Source organism: Hemiscyllium ocellatum, chromosome 6 (assembly GCF_020745735.1).
Source record: "Hemiscyllium ocellatum isolate sHemOce1 chromosome 6, sHemOce1.pat.X.cur, whole genome shotgun sequence".
Lineage (NCBI taxonomy): Eukaryota > Metazoa > Chordata > Chondrichthyes > Orectolobiformes > Hemiscylliidae > Hemiscyllium > Hemiscyllium ocellatum.
The window spans coordinates 57,274,140-57,292,255 of record NC_083406.1 but is presented as its reverse complement, the minus strand read 5'-3'; the positions used below and the strand labels follow the sequence as shown (position 1 = coordinate 57,292,255).

Genomic DNA, 18,116 nt, shown 5'->3' with positions numbered 1-18,116 from the left:
ATACACAGTTAACTTCTGAGGTGCTGCTTTCAATCTTTGTAAAGGTGGTCACAATATCAAATTGTCACCATAAAGTAATTTAACCTCACTTTTAGTAACTGGGAAATATGAGTTTTGATTTAATGATATTTTACATTTCAGTTAACTTGCTTTTTTTTTGTACCCAATCTAAGATTGAGTTATTGAGTTCTATGTATTCCACATTGTGTGCCAGTAATTTATAAAGAGTTATTCTTGTGAATCAAATGGATATGGACTTCAATATTTTATATAAAATATGTTTAAATATAATAAAAGTTGCTCCTCCTCAGACTGGAAATCGAACTTTTAATCGAGCAAAGCTGCTTAATGTCGGAGTGAGAGAAGCACTGAAAGATGAAGACTGGGACTGTCTGTTTCTACATGATGTTGATCTTATTCCAGAGAATGATTACAATCTATACATCTGCAATAAGAAATACCCCAAGCACGTATCGAGTGCTATGAATAAATTCAAGTACAGGTACTGAAAATTGCAAGATTACCCCTCTGGTGGTTTTTGTATGCATGTTCTGTTGTATTTAACACTATTATCTTAAATTGAATGTTAGTACTCTGCTTTCAGCTTTCAATATTCCTCCAATGACTTTGAGGATTTAGCAAGGGAAGATGATTTGATTTGTCAACTCATTGTCTGGATTTTACAGACATCATTCATTAATACTTTATAATTACTGACAACTTACTGAGAGGAAGAAAATGGCATGAGTTATGACAGCTCACCACCACCTTCTGCAGGGCAATAAGAGATAGGCATTAAATGCTGTCCTAGGCAGTGATGCCTACATCCCATGAACAAAACTTCCTAAAAATCTCCTGTCTGTTCTAACAATATTTATGAATCTCCTACACAAAGTGAGTGCTGAATCATATTGAATTGTGTGTACCTTTTAAACAGGAAACCTGACACCTCGTCTGGGGCCTGAAATCCTCCACTCGTGTTTTGAGTTGGACTGCTGCACGTCAGTAGGAATGATATGATACTAGTCTAGGAGATGGATAACTGATAGGGGGCTCAAAACTATAGTTTGTAGCTCTACACTGAAGCTATGTGGATTGTATCGTAATGATATCTAAGTGCCTGTTTTGTTTTCATGATTATTTTAGATTAGATTAGATTAGACTTACAGTGTGGAAACAGGCCCTTCGGCCCAACAAGTCCACACCGACCCGCCGAAGCGAAACCCACCCATACCCCTACATTACCCCTTACCTAACACTACGGGCAATTTTAGCATAGCCAATTCACCTGACCCGCACATCTTTGGACTGTGGGAGGAAACCGGAGCACCCGGAGGAAACCCACACAGACACGGGGAGAACGTGCAAACTCCACACAGTCAGTCGCCTGAGTCGGGAATTGAACCCGGGTCTTCAGGCGCTGTGAGGCAGCAGTGCTAACCACTGTGCCACCGTGCCGCCCACTGCAACCTCACCCAACATTATTAAATTGACTGGCCTATAGTTACTGAAAATCAGAAAAGCATAAGACTTAGGAGTAGACCTTCTTTATGAAGGGCTTTTTGCCCGAAATGTCGATTCTCCTGCTTCTCGGATGTTGCCTGACCTGTGTTTTTCCAGCACCACTCTAATCTAAACACTGAGTCTACTCTGCCATTCAATGACCTCTATCATGGCTGAAAGGTTTTTCAACCCCATTTTCCCCACTTTCTCCCCGTAACCTTTGATCACCTTGGCAATCGAGAAATTTTGTTTTAAACATACTCAATGATGTGGCCTCCACCGCTTTCTGTAACAACGAATTCCACATATTCACCACTATCTCTGGCTAAAGAAGTTTCTCTTTATTTCCATTCTAAAGGGTCTTCCTTTTACTCTTAAGCTGTGCCTTTTGGTCCTCGTCTCTCCTACCAATGGAAACATCTTCCCAACGTCCACTCTCTCTTTCCAGGCTGTTCAATATTCTCCAAGTTTTAATTTGCCCCCTGCCAATCCTTTTAAACTCCATTGAGTATAGTCTTAGTCCTCAGCATTCCTCAAATGTTAAGTCTTTGATTCCTGGAATTATCCTCGTGAATCTCCCCTGGACCTGCTAAGAAATGGAGCCCAAAATTGCTCGTAATACTCTAAACGTGGTCTGACCAGAGCCTTCTAAAGCCTTCAAATTGTATAGAGAGTCATAAAGAAGTACAGCATGGAAACAATCCTTCGGTCCGACTCATCCATGCCAACCAGATATCCAAACTCCATCTAGTCCCACCTGCCAGCACGTAGCCCATATCCCTCCAAAGCATCCTTATTCATATACCCATCCAGCTGCCTTTTAAATGTTACGATTGTACTAGCCTCCGCCACTTCCTCTGGCAGCTCATTCTGTACACGTACCATCCTCTGCATGAAAAAGTTGCCCCTTAAATCTCTTGTGTCCTAAACCTATGCCCTCTAGTTCTGGATTCCTCCACCCCAGGGAAATTTTTTTACCCTATCCATGCTCCTCATAATTCTCTAAACCTCTATAAGGTTATCCCTCCGCCTCCAACACTCCAGGGAAAACAGCCCCAGCTTGTTTAACCTCTCCCTATAGCATAAATCCTCCAACCTTTTCAAGTTTCACAAAATCTTTCTGATAGGAAGGAGACTGGAATTGCACGCAATATTCCAACAGTGGCCTAACCAATGTCCTATACAGCCGCAACATGACCTTCTAACTCCTGTACTCAATACTCTGACCAATAAAGGAAAGCATACCAAACACCGCCTTCACTATCCTATATCCCTGCGACTCCACTTTCAAGGAGCTTTGAACCTGCACTCCAAGGTCTTTGTTCAGCTACAATCCCTAGGACCTTACCATTAAGTGTATAAGTTCTGCTAAGATTTGCTTTCCCAAAATGTAGCACTTCACATTTATCTAAATTAAAATACATCTTCCACTTCTGAGCTCATTAGCCCATCTGATCAAGGTCCTGTTGTGAACTGAGGTAATCTTCACTGTCCACTGTACCTCCAAATTTGCTGTCATCTGCAAACCTATTAACTATACCTCTTATGCTCACATCCGAATCATTTATATAAATGATGAAAAGTAGTGGACCCAGCACTGATATCCTTGCGGTACTCCACTGATTCCAGGCCTCCAGTCTGAAAAACAACCCTACACCTCCTCTACCACTCACTGCATTTAGATTCTAGTCCTCTTGTAATGAGTGAAAACTTTTCTTTTTGTCTTCATAACTATAGACTCAACCTGCAAGTTTACCTTGAGAGAATCCTGGACTAGAACTCCTTACTCCGTTTGTACTTCAGACCTTCTACATTTTGTCCTACACTTAGAAATAGTCCATGCCTCTCTTCCTATCAAATTGTTTGACCTTGCACTTCCTCCCATTGTATTTCATCTGCCACTTCTTTGCCCGCTCTCCTAAGCTGTCTGAATTTTTCTGCAGTCTCCCTGCCCCTGCACCTATCTTTGTGTCATCTGTAACTTAGCCAGAATGCCCTCCATTCCTTCATCCAGATCATTAATGTATCAAGTGAAAAGTTCTGATCCCAACACTGACCCTTTGTAGAATGCCACTAATCACTGGCTTCCATTCAAAGAAGCACACTTTTATCCCCACTCCCAGCCTTTTGCCAGACAGCCAATCTTCTATCCATGTTAGTACCTTCCTTCTAACACCATGGGCCCTTTTCTAACTAAGTAGCTACCTGTGTGGCACTTTTTTTCAAAGGCTGACTTGAAATCCAGATAACATCCATTGGTTCTCCTTTAACTTGCTCATTATCTTCTCAAAGAATTCTAAGATTTGTCAGGTATGACCTTCCTTTAATGAAATCATGCTGACTTTGCCCTGTTTTACCATGCATTTCCCAGTGTTCAGAAATCTCATTCTTCACAATGGACTCCCAAACTCTTACCAACAACTGAGGTCAGGTTAATGGGCCTATTATTTCCTGTCTTCCATGCTCCCTTTAAACAGGAGGGGTTTACATTCATGATTTCTTTTTCTCCTGGTCCTCGGGGGCCCTCCCTGTCTCTAGTGATACCTGAAAAGTCACTACTAAAGCCTTCACTATATCTTCAGCAATTGTAGCCCATCTGGCCTGGGTGATTTATCCATTTTCAGACCTTAGTTATTTTAGCATCTTCTCCTTGGTGATGGCCACAGTGCTCATCTCTGCCCGCCGACTCTCTTGAACTTTTTGGGATATTACTCGTCTTCACTGTGAAGACTGACGCCAAGTAATTCTTCAGTTCCTCAGACATTTCTTTGTTCCCCATTACTACTTTTTCAGCATCATTTTCCAGTGACCCAATGCATTTTCTTTTTGTTTTGCCTTTTTTATATATCTAAAACTCTTGCATCTTTCCTTGAAACATCTTGCACATTTTGATTAATTTGCCACCAACTCATCCTATTGGACCTCCCCATATCCAGGAAAATCTGGAACCCTATATATCCTAGTCAGAGATGTACAGCATGGAAATAGACCCTTTGGCCTAACCCGTCCGTGCCAACCAGATATTCTAATCTCGTCCCATTTGCCAGCACTTGACCCATATCTCTGTTAAACCCTTCCTATTCATGTGTCCATCCTGATGATTTTTCATTGTTGTAAATGTGCAGCCTCCACCACTTCTGGCAGCTCACTGCATACACGCACCACCCTCTGTGTGAACAAGTTGCCCCTTAGATCCCTTTTTGAATCTTTCCCCTCTCACCCTAAGCCCGTATGCCCTCTAGTTCTGGAATCCCCCACCCCAGGCAAAAGACCTTATCTATTTACCTTATCCATGTCCTTCATGATTTTATAAACCTCTAAGGTCACTCGTCAGTCTCTGATGCTCCAGACAAAACAGCCCCAGCCTATTCAGCGCCTCCCTGTAGCTCAAATCCTCTAACCCTGGCAATGTCCTTGTAAATCTTTTATGAACCCTTTCAAGTTTCATAATCATCAGAAACATGGAAGGATATTATGTTTGTCGGAAGTGACTTTGGTTGTGAATCCTGTCAGATTGCATGGATTGGTTGGAGAGGCAGTTAGAGACAGAGGAATTTACAAGGGTGTAATGGATGGCAGTTATCAGAAGGACAAAAAGCTGCTGATATAGTCAGGTAAATTGGCTAACTCCAGCAAAGGTAGGAGGGTAGGCAGGTACTGCAGGAATCTTCTGTGGCTATCCTCATTGCAAACAGTTTGCTGTTTTGGAAAACGTATGGGGTGATGGACTCTTAGGGGAATGTAGCATGAGCAGCCAAATTTCTGGTATCGAGACTGTAATGAGGGGTATGTCTGGTTCCAAGTGATTGCGTTGTGATAGGGGTCTAGTCAGTGGCACAGACGGACATTTCTGCAGCCAGAGTGAAAAATCAATGTGGTTTGGTGCCGGGATCAAGGATATCTCGGATGGTACAGAATGGTCTCAAAGGGGAGGGGGACCAAGAGGAGGTCATTGTACACGCTGGAACGAAAGACAAAGGAAGGGAAAGCAATAAGATTCTGAAGGGAGAATATGGAATGTTAGGCAGGAATTGAAAAAAAAAAGTCCTCTAGCATAGAAATAGTTGAATTACCCCTAATGCTTTGAGCTAGTGAGGGTAGGAATAGGAGGATAGAGCAGATGAATGCGTGGTAGAGGAGCTGGTGCAGGGGAGAAGGATTCATACTTTTGGATCATTGGAATCTCTTCTGGGGTAGAAGTGACCTCTCCAAGAAGGATGGATTCCATCTGAATTGGAAAGGGGCTAATATACTGGCAGGGAGATTATCTGGAGCTGCTTAGGATTTAAATTAGTGAGGTGGGGGGGAGAATAGAACCCAGGGAAGTAGTGAGGAAAGAGATCAACCTAAGACTGGTACAGTTGAGAAAAGGAGTGAGTTAAACAGGGCAGGCTGAGAGCAAGGTAGGACTGATAAATTAAACTGCATTTATTTCAACGCAAGAGGCCTAAACGGGAAGGGAGATGAACTCTGTATGGTTAGGAACATGGGACTGGGATATCATAGCAATTTCAGAAACATGGCTCAGGGATGGACAGGACTGTTTCAGGATACAAATCCTACAGGAAGGACAGAAAGGGGAGGTGGGCCAAGAGAGTAGTATGGGTGGCCTTTTTGATCAGGATTGGCATTACTGCTGTACTTAGGGAGGATATTGCTGGAAATTTATTTGGGTGGAGCTGAAAAATAAGGAAGGGATGATCACCTTCCTGGGACTGTATTATAGAACTCACTAATAGTAGGAAATTGAGAAACAAATTTGTAAGAAGATTTCATTTAACTGTAAGAATAGTGGGGAGGTTCTAGTCAGGGATTTTAACTTTCCAAATATAGACTGGGACTGCCATTGTGTTAAGGACTTGGGAAGGAGAGGAAGTTAAGTGTGTACAAGAAAAGTTTAAAAATGTCGATGTATCTACTAGAAAAAGTGCAAACACTGACTTGCTCTTGGGAAGTAAGGTAGAGTAGGTGACTGAGGTGTCAGTGGGGGAGCACTTTGGGGCCAGCAACCATAATTCTATTAGTTTTAACATAGTGATGGTATAGGATAGACCAGATCTAAAAGTTGAAGTTCTACATTGGAGGAAGGCCAATCTTGATGGTATTAGGCAAGAACTTACAAAAGCTGTTTGGGGGCGGATGTTTGTAGGTAAAGGGACGGCTGAAAAATGGGAAGCCTTCAGAACAGAAATAATGAGACCAGATACAGTATATGCCTGTTAAGGTGAAAGGCAAGGCTGGTAGATGAGGGGAATGCTGGATGACTGGAGAAATTGAGGGTTTGGTTTTAAAAAGAAAAGGAAGCATATGTCAGGTATAGACAGCAGAGATTGATTTGAATCCTAAGAATATAAAGGCAGTAGCAGTATATGTGAGAGGGAGATGAGGAGGGCAAAAGGGGACATGAGAGCTTTGGCCAATAGGTTTAAGGAAAATCCAAAGGGATTTTATAAAAACATTAAGGGCAAAAGGGTGACTAGGGAGAGAATAGGATCCCTCAAAGATCAGCAAGGCAGCTTATGTGTGGAGCTGCAGGAGATGGGGGAAAAACTAAACGAGTATCTTGAATCAGTATTTACTGTGGAGAAGAACATGGAAGATATAGAATGTGGGGAAATGGACGGTGACATTTCTAGTATGGACATTTTTCAAGGAGGAGATTAGATTACTTACAGTGTGGAAACAGGCCCCTCGGCCCAACAAGTCCACACCGACCCGCCGAAGCGCAACCCATCCATATCCCTACATTTACCCCTTACCTAACACTACAATTCACCTGACCCGCACATCTTTGGACTGTGGGAGGAAACCCACGCAGACACTGGGAGAACGTGCAAACTCCAGACAGTCAGTCGCCTGAGACGGGAATTGAACCCGCGTCTCTGGCGCTGTGAGGGCAGCAGTGCTAACCACTGTGCCACCGTGTCGCCCAGAAGCTGGATGTCTTGAAACGCATAAAGTAGATTAATTCCCAGGACCAGAATAGGTGTACCCTAGAACTCTGTGGGAAGCTAGAAGTGATTACTGGGCCCTTTGAGATATTTGTAACATAGTCACAGGTGAGGTGATGGAAAACTGGAGATTGGCTAATGTGATACTATTTAAGAAAGGTGGTAAGGAAAAGCCAGGGAACTATAGACTGGCGAACTTGACATCGTTGGTGGACAAGTTGTTGGAGGGAATCCTGAGGGGTAGAATGTATATGTTTTTGAAAAGGCAAGCACAGATTAGGGATAGTCAGCATGGATTTGTGTGAGAAATTGTCTCAAACTTGATTGAGTTTTTTTTTTGAAGAAGTAACAGAGGATTGAGGGCAGAATGGTAGACATGGTCTATGTGGACATCAGTCAGGGCTTCGACAAGTTTCCTCATGGGAGACTAGTTAGCAAGGTTAGGTCTCATGGAACTAGCCATTTGGATACAGAACTGGCTCAAAGGTAGAAAACAGGGTGAAGGCGAAGGGTTGCTTTTCATACTGGAGACCTGTGACCAGCGGAGTGCCACAAGGATCAGTGCTGGGTCCACCACTTTTCTTCATTTTTATATAAATGAGTTGTATGTGAGCATAAGAGATATAGTTAATAAGTCTGCAGGTGACCCCAAAATTGGAGGTGTAGTGAATAGTGAAGAAAGTTACCTCAATACAACTGGATCTTGATCAGATGGGCCAATGGGCTGAGGAGTGCCAGACGAGTTAAATTTAGATAAATGTGAGGTGCTGCATTTTGGAAAAGCAAATCAAAGCAGGTTTGATGGAAAAGCACAGCCGGTCAGGCAGCATCCGAGGTGCAGGAGAATCGATGTTTCAAGCATGAGCTCTTCATCAGGAATGGGGGGGGGGTGGCACAAAGGGGCTGTGAGAAAAAGAAGGGGGGGTTGGGCGGAGGGCAAGGTAGCTGTGAATGTGATAGGTAGATGAAGTTGGGGATGAAGGTGATAGGTCCGAGAGGAAGGTGGAGCAGACAGTTGAGATGGAAGATGGACATGTAGGACTGTTCAAGAGGATGGTGCTGAGTTGCAAGGTTGATTGTGGGGTAAGGTGGGTGGAAGAGAAATGAAACTGGTGAAATTCACATTGATACCATGTGGCTGGAGGAATTGGAGGAAGATGAGGCATTCTTCCTCCACGTGTCCGGTGGTAAGGGTTTGGCAGTGGAGGAGGCCAGGACCTGCATGTCCTTGACTGAGTGGGAGGCGAAGTTATTGTTCGGTCAAGGGGCAGTGGGGTTGTTTTGTGGCTTTGTCCTGGAGCTGTTCTCTGAAGCATTCTGCGAGCAGGTGTCCTGTCTCACCAGTATACAGGAGACCACATCAGAGGGCAACGAATACCATAGATGTATGTGGAAGTGCAGGTAAGTTTCTGACTAATGTGGGATGCTCCTTTTAGGCCTTGGATAAAGGTGTGTGGGGTGGGAGGAGTATGAATGCCGGATTTGCAAATCTTGGGTGGCGGGGAAGGTGCTTTAGAAGGGAGGGTGGGTTGGTGTGGGGTGTGGACCTAAGCACACAGTCCCGGAGAGAATGGTCTTTACAGAACGCAGATAGGATGGGGTCTGTTTGTAGCTGGAAATGTTGGAGGATTCTGCCATGTATCTGGAGGTTGGTGTGGTGGAAGGGTGTTCCCTCCTTGTTGCGGTTGAGGGGTGGGGTTAGAGGGCAGAATTGCTGGAAGTGGATGAGATGTGCTGGGCGGCACCATTGACCATGTGGGAAGGGAATTTGCGTTCTGTGAAGGCGGCCATCTGGTATGTTCTGTGGTGGAATTGGTCCTCCTGGGAGTAGGTGCAGTGGAGGAATTGGGTAGAAGGGATAGCATCTTTACAGGAGTTAGGGTAGGAGAAGGTGTAGCCCAGGTAACTCTGGGAGTCAGTGGGTTTGTAGCAGATGTGCGTGTTGAGTTGGTCACTGTTAGTGAGATGGAGCGGTCCAGGGATGAGAGGAAGGTGTCCATGGTGAAGAGGCAGTGAGGGCGAGGGAAATGAAGGTCATAGAGGGCATGGATGGTATCCTGAACGAAGGTTGGTGGGGGGAGGATCCTGGACAGGATGGAGTCTAGGTACATAGAGATGAATTTGGTTGGATAGGAGCATGCTGAAATAATCGACCAGGGCAGTCGAACAGTGAATTTTGGGTTGGGATTAGAACTGGTGGGTGCAGGGTTCCCATTTGAGGTTGGAGCTATGGTTGGGAGATTCCCTGAGGTGATGAGGTTGTGTTTGGCCTGGGAGATGATGGTTTGGCGATGGGAGGTGAGGTCATGGTCAAGGGGAGAGTAAGAGGTGGTGTCAACTCATGGACAATGTGGATTTTACCAGTTTCCTCACTTGACCTTATCTCAGATCCATCCTTCCAATTTGGTGCCGCCCTCTTGACTTGTTCTACCTGTCCATCTACCTTCCAATCTATCTGCTCCACCCATCACCATACCCTCCAACCTTTCACCTTCACCCGCAACTTCATCTGCCTACCACTTTCTCAGCTGCCTTTCCTAGCCCCCTCCCATTTATCACTTTGTCCCCTTGGGCCAGCCCCTCATTCCTGATGAAGAGCTTATTCTCAAAACTTTGACTGTCCTGTACCTCGGATACTGTCTGACCGGCTATGCTTTTCCAGCACCACACTCTTTGACTCTGATCTACAGCATGTGCAGTGCTCACTTTCTCCCACTTAATGGTAAGGTCCTTGGGAGTGTTGCTGAACTAAGAGACCTTGGAGTGCGGGTTCTTACTTTCAAAAGGAACTAAGAGTATAGGATAGTGAAAAAAGCATTTAGTATGTTTTCCTTTATTTGATATAGCATCGAGTACAGGAGTTGGGAGGTCATGTTGTGGCTGGACATGACGTCGGATAGACCACTTTGGAATATTGCGTTCAAATCTGATCTCCCTCCTATCAGAAAGATGTTGTGAAACTTGAAAGGGTTCAGAAAAAATTTACAAGGATGTTGCCAAGGTCGGAGGATTTGAGCTATTGGGAGAGGTTGAATAGGCTGGGGCTGTTTCCCTTGGAGGATCCGATGCTGAGGGGTGACACGTAGAGGTGTATAAAATCATGAGGGGCATGGATAGGGTAAATACCTAAGGTCTTTTCCTTAGGGTGGGAAGTCCAGAATTAGAGGGCATAGGTTTGGCTGAGAGGGGAAGACAAAAGAGACCTAAGGGGCAACTTTTTCACGCAGAGGGTGGTGCATGTCTGGAATGAGCTGCCAGAGGAGGTGATGGTGGCCGGTACAATTACAGCATTTAAAAGGTATCTGGCTGGGTATCTGAATAGAAAGATTTAGAGGGATATAGACCATGTTCTAGAAAATGGGACTAGATTAGGTTAGGTTATTGTGTCAGCATGGGTGAATTGGACTGCAGGGTCGGTTCCTATGATGTACATCTCTGACTCTGTATTTTCCGTATTTTCGCAAATACTTGAAGCAACCTGCAATGTAAGCTACCTGGACCATATAAACAGCTTGTGGCTAAAGTGGTGTTTCCACAACCCAGGCTTGTCCGGATGACCCAATGCCCAAAACGTGGTCAATCATGATTGTATGTTCAGTCATAAGGCCATTGCAAGATGATAAAACAGAAAATTTGAAGTTTACTGTAGAATTGCTCATTCAATCTGCATGACTATTGATGTGGTAAGTCTGATGTCACTGGTGGTCAACTTGGTGGAGGGAATTCTGAGAGACAGAATTTACATGCATTTGGAGAGGCAAGGACTGATTAGGGGATGTTCAGCATTGCTTTATGCATGGGAAATCATGTGACTCAAACTTGATTGAGTTTTTAAAATGTGACTAAGATGATGATGGACAGAGTGGTACGTGTTATCTACATAGACATTATTAATGACTTTGACAAGGTTCCACATGGTAGACTGGTTCGATCACATGGGATCAAAGGAGAGCTAGTCAATTGGATACAAAATTGATTTGATGAAAGGAGACAGAGGCTGGTAGTCTTGGTTTTTTTAAGACTGGAGGCCTGTGACCAGCAGTGCTCCAGAGGGATTCCTGCTGGGTCCACTGGTCGTTACAGTTATATAAACTATTTGTATCAGAATTTAGGAAGCATAGTATGTAAGTTTGTGAATAACGCTAAAATTGGTATTATAGTGGACTGAGAAAGGTTATCTAAGATTACAAAGGGATCTTGGCCAATTGGACTAATGGCCAAGGAGTGGGAAGTGTAATTTAATCTGGATAATTGCAAACTCTTGAACGGTTAATGATAGGGCCCTGAGTGTTATCTGACAGAGAAATTTAGTGGTTCAAGCATACAGTTCTTTGAAAGGTGTCACAGGTAGACTGGGTGGTAAAGAAAGTGTTTGGCAAGCTTGCCATCATAACTCAGACCACTTGAGTATAAAAGTTGGGATGTCATGTGGCTCTACAGGATAGATTTGGTCATCCTGCGATAGGAAGGATATTAAATTGGAGTGCAGAAGCTATTTACAAGGATGTTAGTGGGACCAGACAGCTTAAGTTGTAAGGAAAGGCTGGATAAGGTGGGACTTTTTTCACTGGAACATAAGTTGAGAGGTGACCTTCGAGGTTTCTAAAATCATGAGGGGCATAGGTAAGATGAATAGCAAAGCTATTTTCCCTAGGTTAGGTGACCTCAAAATTAGAGGGTATAATTTTAAGGTGGGAGGAAAAGACTTTGAAAGGGACGTGAGAGGCAGGTCCCTTTCTTTTCAGAGGGTGATTTGTATGTGGAATGAACTGCTAGAGGAAATGGTAGATCCAGGTACAGTTACAACATTTTAAAAGGCACCTGGACAGATACATGAATAGGAAAGGTTTGGAAGGATATAGGCCAAATGGAGGCAAATGGGACTAGTTTAGTTTTGAAAATTGGTTAGCATAGGTTGGACCGAAGAGCTAGTTTACATGCTACATGACAATATGACTCTGATAGACCCTGGATGGGCCAGGGTTTTAGGGGAGTAGAATACATGGGAGTAAATGTCCCATGGACAGACTGCATTCCCCAAGAACACTGAGCTGGACACACGTTCATACTTCCTTTAAGTGTCTGTGTGGCAAGGAATTGAAGAAGGTAAAAATTTGGGATGCAAGACAACTCACTTCTCACTGTTTCTGTATGAATTTCACAGATAAGCTTAGAATGTGGGAGTCCAAAGACATGAAGGAAGATCTGCTAAACCTTTTCTAATACCTTCTCATAGACTTATCCAGTGAAAAATTAGAATCCTACAAAGGAAATTTGAATAACAACTATAGCTGATCATGTGCCTAGTTACTGATTTCTATTGGTATTCACTGAATCTGCCCTTTTCCATTTTCAATTGCTAGATGTGTATAATGCATCTCTTGAAACTGCCACTGGCATCAACAATACCACCAGTGAGCAGTTTAGCATGGTGTTATTGCAAATTTAATTAGATATGAAATTACTAAATCACTTTTCAGTTTTTAAATAAGCAGTGTATTCATGAATAGATAGCTCCATGTTTGATCAAACTAGGATACTAGACAAGCTTGCTCCATATTACAGGAACAATAAACATTCAAAAGAGACAAAACTGCGGATGCTGGAAATCTCAAACAAAAGCAGAAGTTGCTGGAGAAACTCTGGTCTGGCAGCATCTACGGAGAGAAATCGGTCAACATTTATGGGTCCAGTGACCCTTCATAATTTTCAACTTAAAGTTTAAATCTTATTCAAGTTGATGCAGTTTTTTTTTAATTCTAGATTACCGTATAAAATGTATTTTGGTGGTGTTTCAGCCTTAACTCCTGATCAGTACTTGAGGATAAATGGCTTCCCAAACACATACTGGGGTTGGGGTGGAGAAGATGATGACATCTCGGCTAGGTAGGGTTTGTTCATTGTGCTCATTCGTATAATTGTTGTTAAACCAATATACTTTTTTTGTTTACCTGATCACCTGATGGAGTGTTGCTCTGAAAGCTAATGTGCTTCCAATTGAACCTGTTGGACTATAACCTGGTGTTGTGTGATTTTTAACTTTGTACACCCCAGTCGAACACTGGCATCTCCAAATCATACTTTTTATGTGCAGTCTAAATTTCAATAGAGTTCTGTTGCAGTTATTAGAATGTGAATTTGGATTTAAGATTAATGAAATAGTTACATGAAACCCCATATCTAGTTATAGACTGATGCACAAGCAATGTTAACACTTCTTTCTTGATTTCATGGACTAGAATATGATTATTCTTTCTGTCCTAATATTTCATGTTTGTTTTCTTTGGAACTTTGTTTGGCTTATGGATTTTCCACAGAGCTATTTTTGATCTTCAGATTCAGGATTTACCTACCAATATATGCATTTCAATAACTGAGATACGTGAAAGTTGTTGGGAACGGTGACTTAAATTTGATGCCAGTGAAGCTTTCATTTCCCAGACTTAGGAAAAGCAAAAGTCACGGACCATTTCATCTAAACGCTTCTTATAATCAGTAGTTATGCAGACAATGTAAAGAATGGTTTGCTTTTGAATAACTTGTATTAATATGATTTTAATTTCTTTTAACTTTAATTTAGGATATATTTAGCAGGAATGAAGATAATTCGAACTCCCCTCTCCCTTGGACATTACAAAATGATATCTCACAACTTGGATGTGGGTAATGAAAAAAATGAGAAAAGGTACTTTCAGAGTGATGTTAATCTGTTAACCAAGCTTCACAATAATAACATTTGTGTTAAAGAAAGTTAACTGGAGTTTTGTCATCAGTGACTGGCATTTAAAATATTTATTGAGTATAAAACACTGATTTATTTCATTTTTGTTAAAAAGCAGTATTAATTAATTTTTCACAGACTATTTAGTTAAGCATTTGATGGAAGGGTCAAGTACACAATGAATGAGTATGAGCATAAAAACCTAAAGTACAGAGGAGGAGTAAGCCATTCAGCCCTTGGAAACTGCTTTGCCATTCATGGCTGATCATCCAACTCAGTACTCTGTTCCTGTCTTTTCTTCCCTGTAGAAACACAAGTGTAGGAGTAACTAGTATTTCGAGATAGGATAAAGGAGATGATGAAGAGAAGCAAAAACAGTATAATGAATGTAGCATAGATGTTAGACTATTTTAGACTGGTAATGTTGTCCTATCTATGCAGAAGGTATTATACTATGTTGCATTTTGCACCTGGTTAGAGGTGGTAATTTCTTCTAGTCATGAGCAGAGGAGCAAAGAAAATTATGTTCCCTTTTATCTTGCCTTTCAAGTTGATGCTGAAGAGTTGATGCTCAAGTTTCCAGCTTTCAACACTCTTGTGTGTCTCATTTAAAATTTCCTGGCAAGTATTGTAGAGAGAAATATCAAAGAAGGGTCTCTAGTTCTACGTTAAGCAGTGCAAGTGATCTTTATTTTGAGCTCTTTTACCACACTGAGAGGCCAGAGACTGCTGCACCTCTGGCTTTGGCTTGGGACACAATTGTGCCTTAATTACAGCTCTGATTAGAGAAGAGGTCAAGACACTCTCCCTAACTTTCCCCAGTTGAATGCAGCATTTTTATACCTTTCACATTCGATAACTGCATGCAATATTGGTGTCATTGTTAGCAATGTCCCCCAACCTATGCATCAGATCTAGTAAAAACATAATCAATGATGGACAACTCTATGGAGAGCCTTCAGTCCTCTCATAATCTCATGATATTTACCAGATATCTCCATCTGTCTTTGGGGATCTTAAAATGTACCTGACAGTTCGTTGTGTTAATTGCCAATAGCCTAAACACTTATCACCTGAGGACTCTTGCAAATTCTCTGTCAACTTTCCTGCAGAAGAGTAAGAAGGATATTCATTTCTGCCAATTGTTGTGAAGTCTTTAAAATCAATTCTAGTATAAAGTGACTACAATTCTGTGACATAGCTGATTGGAACAACTCCTCTCTCACTTCAGCCAGAGATCAAACAAACAGTCCTTCTGACTTGCAGTTGCAATTACAACCCCCTCTATTCTCGTTGTATGAGAGTTTTAAACCAGTGCTTAGTTCTTGAATGAATCTTTACTGTTTATGCTCTAAATACTTTCTGTTATTAATTTGCTTTTAACAAAAAGCATCTATTCAAATTCCACCGCGGGTGAAATTCAATCACTTTACAACTTTACCATGTCATTAAACTTGTTTAGATTCCAGAAATAACTAGGAGACATAGCATATCTTCACTCTGTATTTTGTAGTCTGTCTCTGTCACTCTTCCCTTTTATCTTTTGTAACCTCTTGCTCTTGAGGCTTTATTAACATTTTTGTTGATCCATCTTACCTGCCATTGAGGGGGGCCTCTTTCTGCTGTGTGTGGTTGGCTGTTCATAAATATTCAACTAAACCTCTGCATGGATGCTTGTGGGTTGCATTTCACAATACTCACTCATTAAACATACCTAAGTAATAACAATTACCCAAAGATTCTAGATTGTTGTGGGATCGTACTTTTCCTTCTACTTTTTTCTGAATGACAAACTTACGACTGTGGCTAAGCTATGCCTTTCAAAAGGCCTTTGGGGTGGCATAGTGGCTCAGTGGTTAGTGTTGCTGCCTCATAGCGCCAGCTACCCGGGTTTGATTCCAGCCTCAGTAACTGTCAGTGTGGAGTTTGCACATTGTGTGTGTGTTTCCTCCGGGTGCTCCGGTTTCCTCCCACAGTCCACAGATGTGCAGGTTAGGTGAACTGGCCATGCTAAATTGCCCATAGTGTTTAGTGATGTGTAGGATGGTCAGGGATAAATGTAGAGTAATTGATTAGTCAGGGATAAATGTAGAGTAATTGAGTAATAGGGAAATGGGTCTGGGTAGGATGCTGTTTGGAGGGTCGGTGTGTACTTGATGGGCCGGAGGACCTGTTTCCACACTGTTGGGATTCTAAACAGTTCTGTGGTGGAAAAAAAATGCCCCTCCTAAAATACTTGTTTAGAGAAACTCTAGTAAATTCCCCAACGTTTCTTCTCACCAGAAAACAGCCCCAGTCTGCTCAGCCTCTCCCTATAGTTCAAATCCTTCAACCCTGGCAACATCCTTTATAAATCTTTTCTGAACCCTTTTAAGTTTCAAGACATCTTTCCGATAGGAAGGAGACCAGAATTGCACGCAGTATTCCAACAGTGGCCTAACCAATGTCCTGTACAGCCACAACATGACCTCCCAACTCCTGTACTCAATACTCTGATCAATAAAAGAATGCATGCCAAACGCCGCCTTCACTATTCTATTTATCTGTAACTCCACTTTCAAGGAGCTATGAACCTGCACTCCAAGGTCTCTTTGTTCAGCAACACTCCCTAGGACCTTACCATTAAGTGTATAAGTCCTGCTAAGATTTGCTTTCCCAAAATGCAGCACCTCGCATTTATCTGAATTAAACTCCATCTGCCACTTCTCAACCTATTGGCCCATCTAGTCAAGATTCTGAAATAACCACCTTCGCTGTCCACGACACCTCCAATTTTGGTGTCATCTGCAAACTTACTAACTGTACCTCTTATGCTCACATCCAAATCATTAAGTGATATAATTAACAGAAATCTGGATTGAGTTTGCATTTCCATTTAATTATTTGTTAATACTGAGTAAAGTGACAGGATTTTTCTTTCGCATCTAATTCAAACACATTTTAGAATTTGTTTTTTTTTTGTCTCCAATTAATGTATACCACTTAGTAAGTCTAGAATGTAATTACTTCACAGATTTGACATGGTGGTAAAGGTAGCCCGGTCATGGCGACTTGATGGGATGAATTCCATAGAGTACAATTTGCTTCATAAAGAAGAGCTTCCTCTGTACACCAACATCACCGTGGACTTTGGAAACAGTGCAGAAGTACAGTCAAACATCAAATAACAAATGCCCATCCCTTTTCAAAGTCAGTATGATTCAAGATGCCTCAAAGGGCAAATGCTGGTGGTTATTGGGTGTAAACAAAATCCACAGACCTATTCAGAATAAGAAATCCATCAAAAATGCAAGGATATGAGATATTTGCTGCTATCTTTTCCTGTTCAACAAAACTTTCCAAATTATGACTTTCAGTATTTTTGCCCTGCAGTGCTGTAGGACAATGTAAGTGAAGAATCTTCTCTTGATTTCAATTGTCATTTTATATTTTGTAAATATTTATGCCTATTCATGAAACTTGAAATGTTCGATTGTGGTATTTTGGAATGAGGCCTTTCAAATAGGTTATTTGTATTAGAAAGAACTTGGTAGATATTGGCAATGTGCATGGTCAACTTGATAAATACTTACTGTGTCACATCTAGTAAATCAAAATGAAGAACTAAAGCAGTTAATAAATCCATGCAAAAATATTAAGCTGTTAGTGGTCCTGTTATTTTCCTAATTGCATATATTAAAAGAATTGCATCAGGATACATTTCAGATTTTATTGCAATCTAACAAAATAAACACTTTCACTAATGTAATATTTTTGTCATACTAATAATACAAGGTATGTTTGTTCAGTTTACCAGATATGCTAAAACATGTACATTTAACAACATATATAATCCAATTGTACTGTGGAGGCATTTATAGTCAGTTAATTCACTGCAACTTATTCAATGGATTTTTTTTCCATCTTTTTAGTGTTGGTAGCTCTGACACAATTGTTTGCAT

General features: G+C 41.8%; 1 protein-coding gene across 2 annotated transcripts in view; it reads left to right on the top strand.

Moving 5' to 3' along the window:
* The window catches only part of LOC132816705 (beta-1,4-galactosyltransferase 3-like), a 53,859-nt gene extending 36,015 nt beyond the window's left edge, over window positions 1-17,844 (top strand). Inside the window, exons 3-6 of one of the 2 annotated variants that reach the window (XM_060826588.1) lie at window positions 312-502; window positions 13,218-13,340; window positions 14,035-14,139; window positions 17,189-17,844. In XM_060826588.1, coding sequence (XP_060682571.1) covers window positions 312-502; window positions 13,218-13,340; window positions 14,035-14,139; window positions 17,189-17,342 — 573 coding nt within the window. In that variant the 3' untranslated portion in view covers window positions 17,343-17,844. The remainder of the gene's footprint in view (window positions 1-311; window positions 503-13,217; window positions 13,341-14,034; window positions 14,140-17,188) is intronic. The other variant, XM_060826589.1, reaches the window with a different exon arrangement.
* The last annotated feature ends 272 nt before the right edge of the window (window positions 17,845-18,116 follow it).